Source organism: Thunnus thynnus, chromosome 11 (genome assembly GCF_963924715.1).
Source record: "Thunnus thynnus chromosome 11, fThuThy2.1, whole genome shotgun sequence".
Lineage (NCBI taxonomy): Eukaryota > Metazoa > Chordata > Actinopteri > Scombriformes > Scombridae > Thunnus > Thunnus thynnus.
This window is the reverse complement of record NC_089527.1, coordinates 33,307,233-33,329,682: the sequence shown is the minus strand read 5'-3', so window position 1 is coordinate 33,329,682 and position 22,450 is coordinate 33,307,233. Positions and strand designations below refer to the sequence as shown.

The following is a 22,450-nucleotide window of genomic DNA, read 5'->3' as shown; positions in this document are numbered from 1 at the left end:
ACGCTTTAAGCTTAGCAGCTATTACTTGAAGATCTCTCTGATTTTCCATTCTGTTTTAAGTTCTTTCCTCTGTGCAGCGATTGCCTCCTCCATCTTCACTTCTGCTTTCTTTGCAGCAAATTGTGCATCACACTCTGCTTTTTTTGTTGTGGTGCTTTGCTGTTCTGATGAACAGCTTGAATGGTGGCTATGAACAGTAGATTTGGAGATTGTAGTCTCAAATATTGACTGGACATACTCTCTGTTGAGCACCAAACAAAATCTTGCATTTTCTGCCCGAGCATCAAATTCCTTTTACCCCACTTCACTCATGCATACTTTCATTAGCCCCATTAAATCTGTTGTTACTGCTGTGCAGGAATCCATCTTTCTTCTCATCTCAGTAGAAGGTGCTGATTGAGATTGTATATTTTCATACGCATCTCTCACTTGTGTCTCCAGCCCTTCAACAGCATCCATCATGTCACCCAAGTCTTGGTCGGAGCACTCATCCTTAAGTTTGGTACGTATAACACTAACTTGTTCTTTCTACCTTTCATATAGCATGATGAATTTACTCTCCCTCTGAGAGGCCTCTTGTTGCTTCAGCTCCAGCATTTATGGGCTTAACCGTCTTTCCTGTGAATATTTCCTGGGTTCGACTGTCTTTGAAGTGACTCCATCATTACTTTTTGGTGTATTTCCATTTTAGCATGTATGTAACCTATGAGTGACTCTAATCTCTCCTTTTCAGCATCATCAGTTTGTGATTTTAATTGTTCACCTAACCTAGACAATTCTGCTTGAAGAGATTCAGTTTGTTTACTAAATTTACCACCTTGCGATTTTTCTCTGTGAACTGACATTGTATCTGAGATGACTTTTGTTGTGATTTGGCGCTATATAAAAATTGATTGATTGATTGATTGATTGATTGATCTGTCACCAAGTTATTGCTAAATATGCATGTAAACCTTTTGCAACTATGTAATTGTCAATGCAGTCCAAGAACTAATATTTAGTTATTTACACAAATAAACCCCCAGTGCACTCCTTTGATTATGCATTTGATCTCTCAGTTCAAAAACACCATTAGAACATTCATAGCAATGCAACTGGTAAAGCAGGAACAACAATAAGTATTTGTCTTTCACGCTTTCACACTGCCCAAGCAATCATGCTTCCTCCTCTCTTCTTCCGGGACACACACTGCTCCTTACTTTGAATTCTCAGCCGCCATGTTAGCGGTACGTTTTCACCGTAGCTACACTGGTTCAATGAATCAATGGCCACACATCAAACAGATGTCTTTTGAAGATTTATTTTATCTCTCTCTCTTTCATCAGCAGACACCTTGAAAACTACATGAAAATGGTTTAAAATATACATTTATCAGTCATTTTAAAGTCTCTCAAGCTAGTGCCCATTGATAAACATGTCCAAACACATCAGCGCAACAGAAATGTGATGAAACAAAATTACTGGAAATGTATCACATTGTCCATGTAAAGGCACATCAACAAACATTATACACAAATATAAAATAAATTAAAGATAACGACTGTGTACACCTCTTGGACTATGTGCAGAATAAGGTTAGTTTGGGGCCGTATATCTTTCTTCTGTATCCATGTTGGAGACAGTTTACAATGCCGTTCCACATGCTGCAAGGGTTGTTGTTAAATTGATCCTCAATGTGCTGTTTGTGTTTGTGCTTTGCATCCCTGATGCCTCTCTTGAGTTTCCCCAGTGCTTCACTGTAGGCTTGTTTGTCACCTGGCCTGAAAGCTGCATCCAGCTCCTTAAGTAATGTCCTCACATTGCTGTTTATCCACAGCTTTTGGTTAAAAAAAACACTTTTATTGTCCTTTGTGTTAACACATTTTCTGTGCAAAAGTTAATACATCTCATACTGATCGACAGAACATTCTTCAAGGTCTGTTCCCTCTGCAAACAAATCCCAGTCTTTATTATCAAAGCAGTCTTGCAGCATTGATATGGCTTCCTCAGACCATACTTGTAAGGGAGAACGGGGTAACATGAGCCACTTTTTACATTTGATGATATTACCATTACCATTACCACAACTTGCCCCAAGGTAGGGGTGAAATGACCTTGGGGATGGGGTAAATTGAGCACTCTAGGGGTAAATTGTGCCAAATGTTTAGATAAAACAGTTAAAATGATAAAGTTCAACTAAGCAAATTTTAGACATATTAGAAACTGTCTCTCTTTGGATGCAGCCAAGATATTTATGCATGCTATGATTCTTTCCCATATGTCGAAAGGCCTAAACGCACTGGAAGCATCTGACCCGCGCGTTTTGAAGTACACCTATTGTTTTTAATGGCCTAACACGCACTAAAAGCGTTATGAATGTCTTGACAACCCAACTCCGACCTTGTTGCGATTTTGGAGCATCAAATGAGGACCCGGTAACCAAAGCTGTTTTCTCTGCAGGCGAAATAGAGATAGCGCGAGCCAGAGCGAGAGAGAGAGGGACTGCGCGGCGGTGGTTGAGTACGGAGAGCGAGCAGTAGTGAGAACAAAACCTCTGAATGAGAAAAATGAAACGTTATATTCTGATTATTTCACGGCAGTCACGTTTTAAAGCACAAATAAATAACCATCACACAGTCAACAGATGATTTACTGTGCACACAGACACTCTTAATTTCAGTTTCATTTTCCTCCTCTGCATTTCTCCTTTTCATTCATTCATTATATCCAACTAATGCAGTGGTTAATACAAAGAACAAAATGAAAAACCTGTGTTGGTTCTGTGGTGGAATTTCAAATCTGATGCCTGCAGTGCGCCATAGGAGCATCAATTGACACACGTCATTTGACACATGTCAATTATCGCAGTGAGTTTGAGCCTTTATTGCATCACATGTTGGGGGCAGATTGGAAAAACAGCCATAATACCCCTTGAGTCCTTGTACAAACAATCTCTAAAAACTCTGGACAAAAAGCCAATGCATTTCCATCACTGTAGGATACTGAAGAAATACAATTTACTGAGCTTTGACAATTTTAGATTATTTTCAAATTTGTGCCTAGTTTATAAAATTTTAAATGATTTGGCCCCTCCTCCACTACGTGACTTTGTGTACACTCACTCAGTAAGTTCTATTTGATCCTCCATAATATCCTCTATACAAGATTGTACCATACCATTTCATGGCACTGCATTTGAGCAGTCAGCTTTCTCTGTGAAAGCCACAATTCAGTGGAATGTCCTAACTGATGATATGAAGAGCTTCAGTTCCATCAGTACGTTCAAAACAAAATTTAAAAATCTGCTAAGAGCTACTCAGCTCTGTAACCACTGAATCAAAATTTCATGTCATGGTCTTCTCATGAACGCAAATAATCTTGCTTTTAATTTGACAAGCTTACATTATTTATTTCTAGTTGACATTGTGAGTGTATGTGATGTGCTATTGTGTGTAGGTTTGTATTTTGTATAATGTGTCCTGTGTGTTTTTTGCTTAGTACTGCTTGTTATTGTGCTGTTATATGTTTTAATTGTAAGAGACTGCAGATGAAAATTAGCTTAAGCTAACTCTGGTGCAGTACATCGAATGTTAACATTTTTGTTTAACACTGTACATGTTCCTAATAAATACAGTACAACATGATGTGAACTATACTTCCTTAATTTGTGGTGACATGGTTACTTTTGTTTATGGTTACCTAGATACAGGGGGTGGCTCATTTTACCCACTGGCTCGACTTACCCTGTTCTCCCCTACTGTCCTGATAGCTGGTTTTGTTCTGGGTTAAATTTGAAAAATTAGTTTCTTAAGACAAATCACATGGAAATATAAAAGTGCTGTTCACATTTCAACCAAATGTAGCCCAGTTTAGCCTAGATCTCTAGACGTTTGTTGACCTGCAAATCACCATGAATCCTTACTGGGAGGGTTCAGAGGTTCCCCTGCAGACATGTTTTAAGACTCAAGTATAATAATATGTGTCTGATATGGTTGGTTTTATTTGTCTAATATGGTGTTTCGACAAAATAGTTTGGTTGTCATTATAACTTGTTAATTCTTTAGGTTACATAATGCATATATCCCTTCATTGAAAAATTCAGTAGCCTATAAATCAGTGGCAAATATTTTTCATTTCAAAATTTCTAACTGTGGGATCCTACTTCACTGAAAAGTCCATTCTCAGTGTATGTGCACTAGAGCTTCAAGTTTCCACATCACACTAGTTTTGATATCACAAATCATTCCCGTAGGTACGTGCATTTAAGTCAGATTTAAGGTGAGCATAGGGAAACTTTGCTCTTTCTGCAGATGAATGTTAAAAACAAACTGCACACACATCATTCGAGAGAGAGCCATCCAACTAAAATAACAAGAAAAATGCAATTTTGAGTGGGACTTTAAGCATGACTTTATTTAGGAAGTATCACTATGTAAGAACAATATAATTTAAATTAATAAGTGGCTTAAATCTAGATTTTGACAGAGGGCCACAAGTTTAGATAATGCAGGACCTACTTTAGTTGTAGTTATGTAATTCAATGGTGCATAATCCTATAAAAATATACAATTAATCAAATTGCCAAACCAACTGACCCACTCTGAACTTGAGGTGGCCTTGACGATCCGGGGCCCTTGGACAGTTGCCTGCTTTGCACGGATGGTACCCACTTTTATAATTTATAATGATGATAAAATCGTAATCGTAATTTGAAAATCTTATGTGTGCTTCCCCTAAAAGTCACATCTCAGATGCTCTGGGTCACTCGAGCGTGACAGAACAATTCCTTTTTTTCTTTTTTTCTTTTTTTCTTTTTTTTTTCGTTCAACGCGTCACAGTTTGGATTTTTCTCACAGCTCCTGAAGACAGCAGTACACATTCAGTCAGCGCGCCGAGCAGCCCTTGTTTCAGTAGTAAAACCATGTAAAGATGGCGGAGTTACAAATGCTGCTGGAAGAGGAAATTCCTGCAGGACGTAGAGCTCTACTGGACAGTTTTACTAACCTGGAAAGAGTAGCGGAGTACTGCGAAAGCAACTATGTCCAGGTACATGCTTGTATTTTATCACCCGTGTGAAAGTGGAGTGACATGTCGGCGTACTGTTAGCAGGGAGTCGGCGGTTTGAGAAGAGAGTGGTGGCATTACTGTACCATGCTCCGTTATGTAGCTATCGCATGACAGATAAAACAAGCCGAATTCAATAGAAAAGCAGACCTATCTTATGACTGAATGGCTACAGCCTCAAAGTCGATTCGGCTTACAAATATTTCACCAAACACGGTTATTCTTATGAGAATTCAACTTTTATTACTGGTTTACGCTGCACTGCGCTGCGTTTTAGTTAAAGCTGACTGTGGGGATGCCATGTGTAATTAAGTTAACGTAGTGAGCTAGTTTTAAAAGTTGTCGTTTTACTAACCTGAGTTTTTAATTGGGTTATTGCATACGTGGCGAATTAAACAGCGATTTGTGTTATTTTTAAAAGGCCTTCAAGCATCTTCTATCAGCTGTGTGTCATTTACAGATAGGCATAGAGTTTTTACACGGAGATGTTTTTATAGGAGTCTGGCGAGACACATTCTCCCAATTAACCTAACTATTAGCGTATTGATTAGTATAACGCAAAGGATAGTTTTTATCATAAATCACTGACGGAAGAAACTGAGCTACACTAACAAAACGATGCTGTTTTAACAAGGCATTGTTGTAATGTTTCCTTAAAATCTTAATTTCAGTGAAGTCAGTGAGATGATTTCTCCTCTTTCAACATTTCTCTATTTATTATTTTTTCCTTCCTATGTTTAATATTATATATATATTTGTATATATATCATATAAGTAAGGTTTTATTACTATTATTATGAAGTTGTCGTAAGTCTGGTTTCACACCAGTCAGTGGAAAGGTATGGATGTGTACTTGGCATGCAAAACATTCATTTTTGGTGGAAATGAAAGATGATCACTTTACTGATAATTAAAGATGAATTAATAAGTGGTTCCAGATGGAATCCAGATGAAATTATCCAAACTTAACAAAGCAGAATTAGTACAGGAGGATGCTAATGAGAGTTAAATTTGGCTGAAGGGCTGTGTGATATGACCAAAAATACATTATGAGTACCTTTACATATTTACCTTGACAATGATAAATTAATGATCACTTTATAAAGGTTAAGATGTACATTTTAAACAGTTGGATTTAATGCTCTGTCATGTTATTGGCACATTCAGATTAAGTGTTCAATCATTTAGTCTGTAAAATGTAAGACCATAGCAAAGGATGCCCATCACAAGTTCCCAGAACCAAAGGTGAGGTCCTCAAGTTGTTCTTTTTTTATTTTTTTGCCAGACCAACAGTTTTAATATTTTAAGATACTCATTAAGATACTTTTTTTTTTACAATGTTGAACAGAGTAAACCAGCAAATGCTCACGTTTCAAAAGCTGGAAAAGCAGCAAATATTTGGCATATTTTGCCTAATAAATAACTTAAACTATGAGTTGATTGAATATTCTATGTGGGCAGGCAAGGCTGTTATGAACTGTTTTTCCTCAGTTGGCTCTGAACACACACCTGTTAAGTGCCAGAGACAAACTGCTTAAAAGATTTGTTTTCATATTTGTCAAATTTCAGAAGCTGTGTGTGTGTGTGTGTGTGTGTGTGTGTGTGTGTGTGTGTGTGCGTATGTGTGTGTGTGTGCGTGTGTGTGAGTGCACGCGCATGCGTGCATGCTTGAGTGTGAGTTTTGCTGTCAATCAACAAGATAAGATGTATCAACGGTCTCCTTTTAGAGCCTTTAAAGGACAGGTTCACAATTTTTCAAGTGTGTCTTAAAACAACAGTCACGTGTCCATATGAACACTGAAAGTGGTTTTCCTTGCTGTAATTATTCCTCCTGTTCATACTGGCTATTAAAAGATTTGCTTTCAACATAAGTGGAAAAAAAAGTTTGATGCAGTATGATGTTGGAATCAGGGATGTGGCGCTACTGTTATGAGGCTGAATATCGTGTTGTGGAATTGGACACAGCAGTATGGAGGAGGAAGCAACCACCGGAGCTACATTACAGCCACAGCTAAAAGACGGGTGCTGTGGCCGGAGAAGCTTTGCAGCATCAACCGGTACCTGGTGATGACTGTCAAACTTTGCGCTGCTTTTGTAAACCTGACTTTGTTTTCTCAAAGAATACTATATCAGACTTTGCCAACTCTGAATACAGAACAGCACAACCGTAATTTATGTGGCTGTGTTCAGCTTGAGCACAATCAGGTCCCGATTCCTTGTCATCCATAGCAATAAAAGATGCAGCATTTGGTGATAGTTTTTAGTTTTTCAACACTTTGTCCATGATGGTTTCCCAAACCAAGCTGAAATGGAGACTGCAGACTCAGAGGTTTTGTTTGACTGTCCACTGATGTGCTCTGGCAGCATTCTGGCTTGTGTACAGCTCTCTGTACATTTGCAATAATCCGCATACCTCCAGCACGCCATTTGTTTTTATGATCCTTGCACACCGGTATATATATATATATATATATATATATATATATATATATAAACAGGACTAGATGAGGAAAAACATTTTGGAAATGAAAATAAGACTATGTAAAGAGGTTTAATGCTGCTCAATTCTAACATTGTCTCTGCTAACCGGCCACGGGCAGTACATTCTGGTTGTTGTAGGATTTCCACCATAAGGTAACGTTCAGATCGAGAACTACTCTGCATTAAAACAGTACAGGGGCTACAATGATGGGGGCATGTTGTTTAAGGTACCAGTGAGTGAAATACAATCCAGGAAGTTGAGTTAGAGGTACATTTAATACATTTAAAGGCTTAATAGAAGCCAAAACACCATATAGCAGTTTGTAATACTCACAGACAGGATTTTACAACTTTGGAAAGTTATCACTGCGGCAACCTTTTTATATTTCTTTGCAACAATCACAAGGTAAACAGTCGAATACGGCGTTCGTGTTACAAAGTATTCAACCGGGAATGTGTGCTTGCATGTATGTGATTGGCCAACACAGTGCCTTGCCAGATGACTTTGGGTTGCGTAGCGGGAAAAGTTGAGAATGTGCGTTAATGCACTGCCCCCATTCAAATGAATGGGAGAGCTGCATATTTTCACGCACTGCTGTTTTCGCTCTGAACACAGCCTTAGAGGGATAGGGGAATCTACAGCCTTTTTCTCACTTTTCTATGGTCATATGATACCAATTCCAAGTCCTCCCATTTACAAAGTTGAAATTCCTTTTTAAGCAACAATAGGGCTGAACAATTAGAAGAAAATATCTCATTGCAATTTTATTTTGACCAATATAATATATGATTGTGACTTTGTAAATTGTATTGTTGTTTTTTTTAAATAAATTGTATTATTTATTTTATTTATTAATAATACTACAGGCCTGTAATTATGGTCCTCATAGTTTTAAACTAGATATAATTATACCAATTAAACCTATCTTGTTTCTACATTAAAAGTTTTTTTAACCAGTCAATTAGCAAAAAGTCAACTTTACTTTGTTTTACATAGAAAAATGGACCAGTTTAGTTCACATTTATTAAGATATTACATTCATGGTATACTTAACATTATTCAGTAATATTGAAGTATAATCATTACGTTCAAAAATAGTATTACATTTATCAATAACAGCTACATATTTGGCCATCATAGTAATAGTGACAAACTGCTGGTAAATCACTTTTGACAAAGTTTTGATATCAGTCTGATGAAATCTAATGCTACGGTTGATTGATCTGCTTTTGTAGCTACTTAAGCTAACGTTAGCTCCAGACCTAATTGCGATTTCAATGTAAAACAATGAATTGTTCATCCCTTTGCAATAATGAGTATCTGGTTCTCACAATGGTTAATTCAACAGTCTTTTTTCCATAGTTGCTTCTGTATGCCCCTTTTCTTTCTTTCCTTTCTTTTCTTTATTCCCTCTTCATTTCTCAATTTCCATACATCTTTATTTTCTTCTTTCATTTCTCTTTCTCCTTTCTTCCATTCTTTTCTCCCTATGCTTTGTCGAATTGTCCTTTTTAAAGTGTTTCCTTTTTCCTCTTTTCCCTTGCTTGCATCCTTTCATCCTTCCTCTCTACCTTTTCTTTTATTGAAATGACTCATAACACTCTTTTTTGCCTTAATGAGCAATAACTTTCTCCTCTCAACAATCACATACTGTCTTCTTGTGTTTCTAGTTCATTAGACTGTTCGTCCAAACTGGGCTAACTGGGCTAACTCAGTACCCACTTGATGGCCTACTTTTCCGCTGCCAGCAGATGATGTGAGTTGTTACATAATCCAGTCGTGATGCTGATCCTGTTTTATGGGCTAAATATTTGGATTCAATATTTGGACCCATGTTAAGCCCTACTTGGCCCTGTGTCCCCCCCCCATGGGCAAAGTGGCCACAAGTGACTATCTCGGTTAAATCTGTCTGGATTTATTTAACCCAAGGCAGCTGCTTTTCATTATACTGTTTTTCATATTTTTAATTAGATGAACAGAAAATATAGAAAATGAGCATGTCTCTCATAGTTAGACCTGAAACAAATGAGCGAATCCTATTTGAAGTATACTCTTTATTACTATTCACTGGCATGTGATGAGCGTCATTTGTCATTATTTTTGCATTACGTTAGCATATACATAGATGTTGGCAAAGTACTGAACTCACTACACACAGCACGCCAGTACTAGCATTACAGCAGTGAGATTGGTCTTCTCTGCTGGAGATATAACATGAGTAACAACCCTCTTCCCTCTTACTCCACAACACACCGACCCCCCTTTGCTTTACTGAAGACATTTAGCCAGCTATGTTGGTCAGTAAATTACACTTTCATTATTCACATACATGCAGAAGTGATTTTTTTTGTCTGCTACAACACACACACACAAACACACACACACACACACATATATATATATATAATTACCTAGCTCTGCATTAATTTGAAAGAATACTGGTATAGTTAAATCTTTGCATAAAGCATTAACGTGTCTTTCTATCATAGTCAGAGCAGATGGTCACACTGAGCCTGATAGCAGCTGGCTACACAACACAAGAGCCACAGACTTTGCTGTTGCTATTTGCTGTTTTGGGATATTCTGTACACATCATCTATTGCATGTCTGTCTGTTCTGGAAGAGGGAACCGTCCTCTGTTGCTCTTTCTGAAGTTTCTTCAATTTGTTTCCTGGTGAAATGTTCTCCCTTATCTGAACTGTGCTTTGTGATATTGAGCTGTATATTATAAAATTGGCTTGACTTGACAGACTCTGAACAACAACCCATATCAGCTTTCTTGCTAATGTCTCCTGCTTATTCAATTTATAAACATGAACATAACTTCTTCTTCTATCTTTTCTTTCTTAAGGAGGTTTTAGATAGTTTTATCTATGATGTACTGGACATTGTAAACTGCTCACTAGAGACAGGCATCTTCCCAAATACACTCAAAACAGCTTTTGTCAGGCCTTTACTCAAAAAGCACACTCTTGACGCTTCTGTTTTGAGTAATTTTAGGCCCCTTTCACACCTGCCTTTTCTAGGTAAGATTTTAGAAAAGGCTGTGTTAAAACAGTTGGACGCATTCCTGCAAAAAAATGAGATCCATGAAATATTTCAGTCTGGCTTTAGAAGAGGTCATAGTACCGAGACAGCACTTATAAAAGTAACAAATTATCTCAGAGTGAGTGCAGATAATAAAAATGTTTCAGTCCTTGTGCTTCTTGATTTAAGTGCTTAAATCACAGTCAACCATGAGATACTCTTACACAGACTGGAAAGTTTGATTGGGCTCTCTGGAACCGCGCTGAACTGGTTCAAGACTTACCTCACTGGCAGAAGCTATTTTGTCAGCCTTTGTGAACATGTCTCCAACAAGCATGACATTCTCTTTGGTGTTCCTCAGGGTTCAATTCTTGGTCCACTACTGTTCTCCCTGTATATGCTCATGTTCATGCAAGCTTGGAAATCTGGCTCTACAGATAAAACCAGAAGCAAAAAACTTGGGTGTTATCCTTGACTTTGAATTGAATTTTAAAAGTCATGTCCACAACGTTACAAAGACAGCTTTTTATCATTTAAGAAACATCGCAAGAGTCAGACCCTACCTTACTTTGGAAGATGCCAAGAAACTCACTCATGCCTTTGTTTTTTCACACTTAGGCTACCGGTAAACTTTGCTGTGTTGTCTTTGACCTTTTTTTTTGGATGCGCAGAAATAGGCGGCTGTGGAGAAAAAAAAATAGAGAGAATCACTGATCCTACTTTTGATGTCAAAGGTCAAAACTGAACGCTCATTTTGATCGATTTTTCATTTAAAATCGAAATTGTGACGCCTCTAGTGGAAACTATTATTGAAACAGTTTGGTTGTGCCGCAGTGGAAAAGGAGGAAGACAGAGTGGAAAGGAGTCAGGACACCTGCTCATTTATGGTTGCTCAGACCTGGTTCTTATGATGTGTTGTTCAATCACGTTGGAAATCAAATGTGTTTATAGTTCGGAAAGGATTCACTCAAAGCTGACCGTCACAGAGAGGAGAGGCGAGGAGAGACAATATTGTTTAATTATGAGGATAACGACACATATTTTAATAATAACAACTGCAGCGACACTACATGAGCATGGGTAACCAGGGTACCTTAGCTAAGCTGGCGAGCATACATCCGTGAGCATGCTACCCACATGCTACTGCTAAGTGGTGCACTGCCAAAATGTTCTAGGTGGAACTCAAGTGCTAGAATTATTGTCAGAGTAAGTGGATTATTAAACTATTTTGACAGTAATTGTTTGGGTCACGGAGTATACTGAACTGAGAAAAGTCATGAACCGAACCGAACATTCTGTACTGAATGATTTGGGACAAATACACAAACCGTTACACCCCTACTGGACAGGGTTTGTTGGACTATTTGCTTTGACAAAAAAGTCAATGTAAAAATAGCAAACATCTCCTAATGTTATAAAAGCTGGTAAATTGATGTGAAACTGAGGGAAGTGAAGCAAGAAAACTCTGCATCCATTAATCAACATTCATTTTTCATAAATCCCAACTTGGGATTTAAATTTGTGCCTTTTCTTCAGTGAAGCCTTTGAGCCGGCCTGTACTGAGCATGCGCCGATCTCCCTGCCCCCCACAGTCACGTCCTGCGTTGTTCCCTCTGGGTCCTCCACAGCTGGTACCGGTTAGTTGTCAGCAGAGGTAGTCGTAATGTAACTCGACCTCCTGCTGCTCATTGAAAACACATGGTACCGCTGCAGAGGCTTGACGTCGATGCTGGTTGTGTGTGTGTGTGTGTGTGTGTGTGCGCATGTGCGTGTGTGTGTGTGTTTTGTGTTGGAAACGATTGGTTTTCCAGTTGAAGGAGTATCAGCCTCCACCGTCAGTGTTGGTGCCAGGAACAGCTCCTGCGGGGGCGAAACAGGCTGAGCATTTGGAAAGATGGGTTTGTGATCAGAAGCTTGGCAGTTTCAAACCAGAGCAGGAAATGTGTGCAAGCTTACATGATTTCACAGCAAAACTCCCTTATAAAAGAGTACTCCAACAACTTAGAACTGCTCTTCTATAACATTGTTGGACTCACAATGGTCAGTCTTTTAATAAAAAGATCAAAATTGATGCAGCAGAACGAGTGATTTCATCTTTGTATTTCACATATTCTTCTTCCTTGGCAAAGCTCATTCATTTGGAGATTTGGGTGTGTTATGCTAGTATCAGCTAATGTAATGTGCAACTAGCCTCAGAGATGAACAGAGATTTTTTTTCATTCCCAAAAGGCCTTTATATAACTTTTCTCACATATGCTGTATTAAACACCTGTATACAGATTTTAATGTGTAAAATCAGTGTAGTTCGCATTTAATGTTCTTACTCTGTTCTATGATACTCAGCTCATTCAGCAGTATTTTTTAGTAACCCCAGCAACACCAGTTGGCAAATGCACTTTCACTCAACCTAAAGTAATTTTGTGCATTTCCCAGAATACCTTTCAACAGGAACCAGAGAAGTGATTAATCAATTAATCAATCATGTTGATTTCCAACCATTTTGATAAGTGATTACTCATTTAAGTCATTTATATAGGCAAACACCCAACATTATCTGATTCCAGCTTCTCAAATGTTAGGATATTCTGCTCTCCTCTGTTTAAGCCAAAGTGTACCCACACCACCGACATGCTATCTCTTTTCTGTGCCAGCATTACTCATTGGCACCAGTTGAAATATAACCTAACCTTGGTGGGTTTGTACACCACCTGTATGGCTTATGTTCCGTCTGCTTGTGTAATAGACTGCTGCTTCTGAATCGTGCAGTCAAATATTCCTGCTTCAGCCTCCAGACTGTGGTTGAGAAGCACAGGGGAGACTCCATCACTGCTCCAGACCAAATGTGTGGCCAACTTAACTATATACTCAGCTGCTGGTAGAGATGGGGTTCGATAGCCTTTCATCAAATTCAAATCCTGTATCAAATCCACTTATTGAATCAGAATCCTTTTGAATACCTTATCGAATCTGATCAGGTTTACCTTTCAACATTTGTGTGTAATTAAAGTACACACAAAATGAATTTCAACTCAAAGACATCTGATCATCTTTTGTTGGTTGAGAAGCAGTAACACAACAGTTTTGAAAGTTCACAATCTGAAAATGAGCTGAGCAGCAGAATATATGAAATGACATGATATATATATATCTGAATTGTAGACTACTGTACTTCACTAGCAACTTACTCCAAATACTGAAGCTCCTGATTCACAACTATGAAGCTAATCGGATTCAAACACACAGCGGCCATACAGTGGTGGCACAGGGTGATGTGTCTTCTCACTTACTTTGTCTGAATACAGACAGCAGCTGCAGAGAGCACATTAACCAGAGAACTTTTTATTTTAGCCGTTAGAGAATTAACATTGATTATATAGCTGATCTAATCTGCAGCTGCTGATGTTTGTCATTGTAAGCAGAGATTCAGATAAACATGAGAAGCTGCCATCTACAATATATGTTTTCTGTTGATCTTTCCTAATAAAAATTGAGGAGAGATAAAAGTTTGATAAGATTCGGAGCTTCACGATCTGAGTATATTGCCGATCCAAAATGAAACCAACAGTGGAAACACATCCCTAGCTGCTGGTACTCTCACCTGCTTCAGCTGGGAATCAGACCGCAAACAGCAAAACAATAAAGTACGATACAGGAGGTCCAGTTGGAGTAACAAATTGCTAAGTTTAAAGGCTGAAAGGTAGGGTTTTACAACTGTGGAACATTATCACAACAGCAACTATCTTTATTTCATCACGATTATCACAAGTTAACAGTAGAGAAATACAGCTTTCATGTTACAGAGTAATCCACCAGGAATGTGCACTTGCATGTATGTGATAGTTAAACACAGGGCCTTGCCAGTTGACGTCACGTTGTGTTTTTTTGGCAGATGACCCTGCATTGTTTTGCTGGAGCTCTCTGCATTGGCACCCCCATTGCATCGGTGGGCTGCCTTTATTGAAATGAATGAGAGAGCTGCATTTTTTTACACAGGACTAATGTTGGTTTGAACGTGGCCTTAGACTTTAGACTGGGCACTTGTAGTTAAAAACATAGCCACAAACTACCTTGTGGAATTGTGGAATTAGGTCAGTTAGCAATTAATAATTTCTATGAATGTTCAATGAACATCAGCTGTCTGTTTAAAAAAAAAAAAGCAGTGTGTCCCTTAGCAGTTATAATCATCTTGTTTGTTCTGTCTGCATGAAGACAACATAGATAATAATAATAATGCTGTCCCAAGAACAATGGGAGAAAACTGTGATCTCCATTCTGAGTAGAAAAATTTGTGATTCTCATTTTGACCAGAATCATGCAACCTCGCAAGCACACACATTCTGACAGTAGCTGTTTCTATTCATCTATTTTTATGCCAGGGTTTTCCCTGCCTATCTAACTCAAAGGCCTTTGTTGAAAATCCTGGCATGTGATGTTGACGGTACGAAAAAGGTGAAACTCAACTGCGAGGGCAGCGCAGCATCCGGACAGTCTACATGGAGCACACTCTAGAGATAGAGTTCATCTTCAAAAAAAATGCAGCAGTTGCAAGCATTTTTGGATTTAATGACTAAATAATAACTAACGTTAGTGGACTCTGAGGTAAAGAAAATAACTCAGCGTGTTGTACAATGATGGCTGTCCAACAGTTCAGCAGAGAGGCTGCTCTTCCCTGGCTGGAGACATGATGTTAATAACAACACAGCAGAGCACTCTGCCTCCCTCTCATTTTGTTATTCTATACAGGGACTGTAAGATGCTTTCAAATTAATTAATTAATTAATTAACACAGTTACTTTTTTAAAATGAAAAGGCTGCGGACCATTTATCTTATCTGTCAGCTATGTTTCATATTGTATTTGAGTGGAATAAGGACACCAGTGAATGGTTTGGCTACCAGTATACTGGAGCAAGAGACTAAAAATGGTTCTCCCTTTTCTATGCATTCAATCGATTCTGAATGGAATCGGCAGTCAAGCATCATGATAGTATTGAATGGAGAGATAAGCACATTGTCCCAGGTCTACAAAATAAACACTGTCATTTGTCACAACCTTTGTTTTTCATCTTAAGTTCCATCATTGGATAAAATTTAAATCCCTATGGACACATTTGATTGTCAAATCATGATTTTTTTCACTTAAGCACACAACATTCTAAAGGTGTGTGCACCGCACCAAGCAGACCCTGTATGCACATTTTGAAGTATTGCATTAGAAAAGCTTAATGGAAACCTTTTCCTCTGCATTCACCGTCACTTTTCTGCCACTGGCTCTCTCATTCAACCACTCACCCACCTATGTCACATTTTACACACTGCTGTATTCCTTAAAAAGAGCTACGCTACCAAGAGTTTCCAAGGCAACGACACAGAGGTTAACTCACGTTTTGGAACAGCGCTGTACAGAGGCTCCCAAACTCTATTGATTTCTGAATGAATGGATATTTGGCGTTATTTTTGGCATTAAAAAATAATTTTTTGGGCCTGGTGAGGGTTCTGGTTGTGTGCCATTATAGGGGAAACACTGCCTCTCTCCATTTTACTCTGGTCAAGGTAATATAGCTATTTGTTTTGTTTCCGGTTGGCAACCTCTACTTCTTCTACTCTGTTTACTGGCAGATTATTTAATTCTGTACCGCCATCTTCTGATGAAACTATGCGTTGCGTAGCCTAGTTTATTCGCTCAAACCAGTTGATAGAAACACACCTCATTCACATTTTCCTTTTTGCAACATTTCAAAAGTTTTCTTACAATTCTCTTGTGAATCTAGTGGAGACACGGCTAGTGTGATGTGATTGTGTTTTACTCTCAGGTGCTTTAAAGGGTAGGCTACCAATGAAAGCCTGTCTGAATAAATGAATTTACCAAACATACAGATATGGCTGAAACTGGATCAATGAGACCTTCATTATGGCAGTTTAATTTTCAGTTTATTGCACAGTCCAGATAGGTCCTTATGTTTCCTTGTCTTCCACAGATGTGACTGTTGAACATTTTTGCTAAAAGGTGACTGGAGAAGTTAGAAAGTCTTGCTCCTTGATGCAGAGAGACACTTACCAAAAATGTTTTACTGTTGATGTTTTAAATTGCTGAAACATGTTCTGCTTGGGATTTGCCCCTTTAATTAAAATATCAGCACTATTTAAGCATTTCATTTCTCTTATAAAGTTAGCTGTATTAGAAGTTTAAACACCTCCTGTTACCCACACACACACACACACACACACACTAAGAAGAGAGGGACTTGTCCTTGTAAGGTAAAAGCAGGCTGTTGGCCGTTGGTGGCCGTCTTCCTTGCTGAGAGAAGGTACAAACAGACCTCTGTGTGTGTGTGTGTGTGTGTGTGTGTGTGTGTGTGTGTGTGTGTGTGCATGCGTGTGTGTGTGTGTTTTAGCTGTTTTAGATGAGTGGCTCAGAATTGGGTATAGGATCTGGTTCTAAGCCACAGAGAATAACACACAAAGAGTTATGAGGTGTATGTGTACCTTACTTTAACACACACACAAAGTCCCATCTGTCACACATGGTAAATAAAGATCTGTAAGTCTGTCATTTTTAGATATAGAACATACAGACACAGGTCTGGTTGTACCTCTCAGTGTGTGAGACAGTTACCAAGTTTTTTTTCTTGACACAATTTTTTATTTACCAATTCTTTAATGGTTGGTGTCTTTTTATGTACGTGAAATACAAAGTATACAAAATCTGAAACAAACCTTTCAAAACATCTGTGTTTGCTATTCAGGGTTAATATTTCCTAGTATACTGAAGTGCATAAATACAGCACTTCTTCTATCTGTGTGATCTGTCCACTGTGTGCTGCACTGACATTATGTCTACACAGGCTGTGCAGTAAAAGGAGAATGCTCCAGCGTGAGTTATCCATCTGTTTCTACACAAGATGCATTCAGGTACGGTATATAATAGTGTAGGTCACCTGTATTTTGACAGCATTCAGAGCCCAACACACGTACTGTACTTATAATAAAATGGAAGACAATAGACTTGACACATAGAAATACACTCCGATCTGTGTAATGTGAGCCGAAGCATATTTGTTCTGTCAGACGTGTCTGAGATGTAGGATTGAAAAGATACTTAATTAATCCCAAAGGGAAATTAAAATGTTACAGCAGCCAACAATCAGGTAGAAAAAATGAGGTAAAAAGGTAAAAAACAAATGCAATTAAAGGCTAAATTATATACAATAACTAAACAGACTCACTCAAATGTAAAAAAAACGGAATAGAACAGAAAGAATAAAATGGTAGTAAGGTACATGATTGTTCATAGACGTCAGAATTGAGTTTACTAAATGTAGATTCATATAGATCATCTACACATGATAACGGTATATACAGACAGTACCCCAAAGGTTATCAGAATATGAATCTGAAATACAACAGATGTCATGGACAATGTAGTAATAAACTAAAAGTCTGTCTTCACTGTCCCGACACAGAGGAGAATCGTTGAACAGACTGATGGCAGTTGGCAGGATGACTTCCTGTTGCATTCCTTGTCACAGCGGAACTGAAGAAGCCTCTAAGTGAAAGTGCTCTGTCGTTTGACCAGCAGGTCATTGAGTTTGTGCCACATCCTCTTCTCCACAACCAGTGTCAGTGTGTCCAGAGGAGTCCCCAACACAGATCCAGCCTTCCTGATCAATTTGCTCAGCTTGTTAGTGTCCCTGGCTCTGATGCTGTTGCCCCCGCAGATAGCAGCGAAGAATATTGCACTTGCCTCAACAGACTGGTAGAAGATTTGCACCTAAGCTTCTTTAAGAAGTAGAGTCTGCTTTGTCCCTTCCTGTAGACAGCCCTCTGTGTTGCATTCACAGTCCAGTCTGTTGTCAAGGTGGACTCCAGGACTCCATCTCCTTGTCCATGACAGGTTCTCTGTGATGCTGATACCCAGGAACTTAAAACTGTTCACCTGCTCAACCTCAGCTCCACTGATGTAGACAGCGGTGTGTGTCTTTGCCTCCTTCTTTGTAACATCAACAATCAGCTCCTTGGTTTTGTTGACACTGAAGATGGTGGCAAACTTCACAACAGAGTTGTCTCCATGTTGGTTGCAGTCATGTTGTTTGAAATCATCTGCTGGATTTCAAACAACAATGAGAGTTCATATCGGGAGGAAATCAACAATCTTACAGAATGGTGCAGAGAGAACAACAAAATGTCAACAAAACCAAGGAGCTGATTGTTGATTTTAGAAAAAAAAAAAAGGATTATGGTAACATCTTGAGGTTTGGCAGCAGAATTTGCCATCACACCTTTAGGTGGTTGTGAGTTTATTCCATGTTGATGTTGGCTTGTTTGTACTGGCATAATAATGCGGAAAAAAAATAACAGTTGGAACACGACTAGTAGACCTAAGTCTGTTTTTAACAATAACAATAAAAAAGAGGTCAGAGGAATCAGAGCGTGCATAGGATTGTATCTGCGTCTGATCTCATTCATGTACATGAACATCACACATTTAGTTGGAACTGGAAAAAAAACAGCAACAGCAGTAATGTGCTTATGCTGTGTGCATTCGTGTGTGTGTGTGTGTGTGTGTGTGCGCTGTCCTCAGGCCAGAGGAGGCAGCCCTCCAACTAGGTCAACACTAACAGGACATCAGATGGCTGATGGGGAAGATGGAGAGAAAAAGAGGAGATATTAAGATGATATGATAAAGATCGGGAGATGAAAGGGAAAAAGAGATGGTGGAGAAAAACTGGAAGGAACAGACAGAGAGGGAAGAATAAAAAACAAGTGGGACAGAAGAGAAACAGAGTCAGAAGGGAGGAGGATGACAGTGGAGGTGAGAAAGAGACTGAGTTGAAAAGATTAGACAGAAAGGAGGATGGAAAGAGGGTAGGACTAAAAAGATTTATGGTTCTTTATCAAGATGTTTCTGTACGTGTGTGTGTGTGTGTGAGAGAGAGAGAGAGAGAGAGAGAGGCCCTGTTTACACCTGGTATCACAAGTGGACACCTTGCATTAACATGCATCTCCACATGTGTCTTGAGTGACCACTTGTGATTAGATCTCAGATCTCTATTCAAATAAACATGCACATCATTTCCGTTCACAAAGACCAAATTCGTTGGTTATTAACCGGCGAGAGAACTGGGTTGCCGCGAGAGAGAGAGAGAGAGAGAGAGAGAGAGTTGCAGCGATCTCCCCGCTCTCTCTCCACTGAGAAGCTGTGCGCATTTACGCACGAGACACAGCAGCATAAATTCATTGATTGAAGTTGACACGCAGACAGGATGGGTCAGGATCTAATGTTAATAATACACATCCAATACGTTAGCCGCTACACACACACAGTCCAGGTTCATACAGTTTGGAGATAAGCAGTCACCCTCCTGATAAATCCTGAGCTCATTGTGTCGAGCAGCACAGCAAAACTAAAAACTGTCGTTATCAAGTCGACAGGAAAGAAGAAACTATCCAGCAACGTTTAGCTTCTGAAATATTTTTTTAGACAGACAAGCAAAAAACAAGTTTGTTTCTGGTTTTGGTTTAATTACTATTCTAACTGTAGATTTGAAGAGGGAAACGGGTTAGGGGAACGGGAAAAACGGGAAAAAACGGGAGGTGGATGACGTTTTTTAATTCACATGAAAAGCAAATTAATTTGTTTATCCTGTTATCAAATCAGTTGAACACAGCTTTGGACCCCGAGGCAGCAATGCAACTCCCCTGCCTAGTCTGCTGGAAAATAGAGGACATCAGCTGAGTAGATGGTCCTTCAATGTGGTCCAGGATGCATTGCGTTTACACTACTAATGAATGTGGTCACATGTGGCTCAGACCACCTCCGAATGTGATCGGATCACCCAAGACGCATGTTAATACCAGGTGTAAACAGGGCCAGAAAGAGAGAGCGGATGAGACCTTCTCCATAGCAACCAGATGATGTACAGCACTTGACTGATCTAAGCTTCATCTGCAGAAGTATTTTGTGAATAATTCACAAACTCATCACCCATAGACCAACATCACCAAAGTCCAGCACTAGCTAACCAGCCGGCCAACTGATGTAAAAGTTAACCAGCACTTGGGTAATTATAATTATGTTTTAATAAGTATCAAAATATATGTACGGTAAGACTTCAAAGATACATTGGTAATACATCATCCATGAGCCGAATAACCACTTAAGAAAATCAAAAACTAGAACAGAGTTATAATCAGTTAATAAATAAATATCAAAGCTGAGTAGTATTAAAATAACGGCAACATATTCTTTAACACTGTGTGTATTCATACACCTGGTATCCAGATTGTGATACATCAGATGCATGGTAAAATGCATCATAATATACAGCAGGGAAAATCAGTGAATTAAAGAGTGCAGATTTCTTTCTGTGTACTGCTCATGGAAGCTACTTGTCATTAACCAGCCTGTTGAAAACAGCGAGCCTGCTGACAGGACAGTTGGCTCTGAGAACAGTGATGGCGTAACGGAGGTCTGACTGCGTCGGTGTGGATTGAACCGATGGACGCTTGTTTTCCAAGCTCTAATTTTGTGTCCCTGTGTTAATTTCTCAGTTATCTCTTGGTCAGTTATCTTTTGGTTTATGTGTCAAAATGTGATTTCGGGTGACTACCTAACCCTGCACATCATAAAAAAAAGCAAACGTCAACGTTGGCTCGTGGGTCATAGTAGCTCAGAGGGCTGTGTTTGGATTTCATTTTGGAAGAACTTTCCAAAAGAGTGTGGTTGAGGTCTAATTAATGCATTTCTCCCTCCTCCTCCTTGTGTGACATTAGCTCTGCACGAAAAAACACAGCCCTCTCATTAATTTGAACGGGGGCAGTGTGTTGACGCAGAAGGGGCACAATACAGGGTACATGCCATGCAAACACACATCTCTAGTAGATTATTTTGTAACATGAATCGCATATTTCTGCTGTTTACCTCGTGATTGTCACCATGAAAGACAAAATAGTCACCACCGTGATATTTTCCTTAAGTCATGAAATCCTGTCTGTGATCCACTTTAACTGACACTTCACTGTGACTTTAAGTAGCGCTTACACACTGCTGACATCTCCCCTCTGCTGGGAATTCGGAGTTAGTGTTTAAGCTGCTGACACTACCTCAGCAGTCACGGCCAATCAGAATGGAGTTTTTTCTTTAATTGAAGAGATTTTATAGCTTAAATTGTATGAGAATGTGAAAGTGGGGCTCTGATCACTTAGACCAATGACGCCAACTCTGTGTTGTCTGTTATATTTTTGTGTGTAAGTATGTATCGTGTGTGTGTGTGTGTGTGTGTGTGTGTGTGTGTGTGTGTGTATGGGTGAGAGAGACACAGATGGGTGTCAGAGTGTTTCTTGTCAACCTCAGGCATGAATGAGTTTGCACTGACCTACATCATGCTTCAGCAGACACACACACACACACACATACACATACATTTGCATAGTGCGTCTCCCTACACTGGCCTTCCTGTACTATGTACACTTACAGTATATACATGTGCACAAACACAAATAAATGTATTAGTACCCTCACACACACACACAGTCTTGCAAAAACACACACACACACACACACACGCACACACACAGTGTGTCTCTACTGGTAAAATGCTGAATGTGACATTACAGCACAAATCACAAGAATATGCTGTGTGTGTGTGTGTGTGTGTGTGTGTGTGTGTGTTTGTGTGTTTGTGTTTGTGTGTGTGTCTCGCCTCCAGAGGTCAATCACAGGTCGACATTCTGATCAAATACACACACACACACACACACACACAAACACCTCCTGTGTGTAATGTACAGTGAGCACTCTGTATCTATGTCTATTAGCTTTACACTCGCATCTATTAACTTTGCAATGCAGGGCATTAAAGAGGGGCAATAATTTAATTAGGACTGCTAAGTTGATGTCT

General features: G+C 39.1%; 1 protein-coding gene across 7 annotated transcripts in view; it reads left to right on the top strand.

Moving 5' to 3' along the window:
• Positions 1–4,482: 4,482 nt before the first annotated feature.
• The window catches only part of LOC137193244 (abl interactor 2-like), a 64,632-nt gene continuing 46,664 nt past the window's right edge, over positions 4,483–22,450 (top strand). For 2 of the 7 annotated variants that reach the window (XM_067604555.1, XM_067604553.1), the window contains exon 1: positions 4,488–5,025. In XM_067604555.1, coding sequence (XP_067460656.1) covers positions 4,909–5,025 — 117 coding nt within the window. In that variant the 5' untranslated portion in view covers positions 4,488–4,908. Of the gene's footprint in view, positions 5,026–22,450 lie in introns of all 7 variants that reach the window. The other 5 variants (XM_067604551.1, XM_067604550.1, XM_067604558.1 and 2 more) reach the window with 4 other exon arrangements.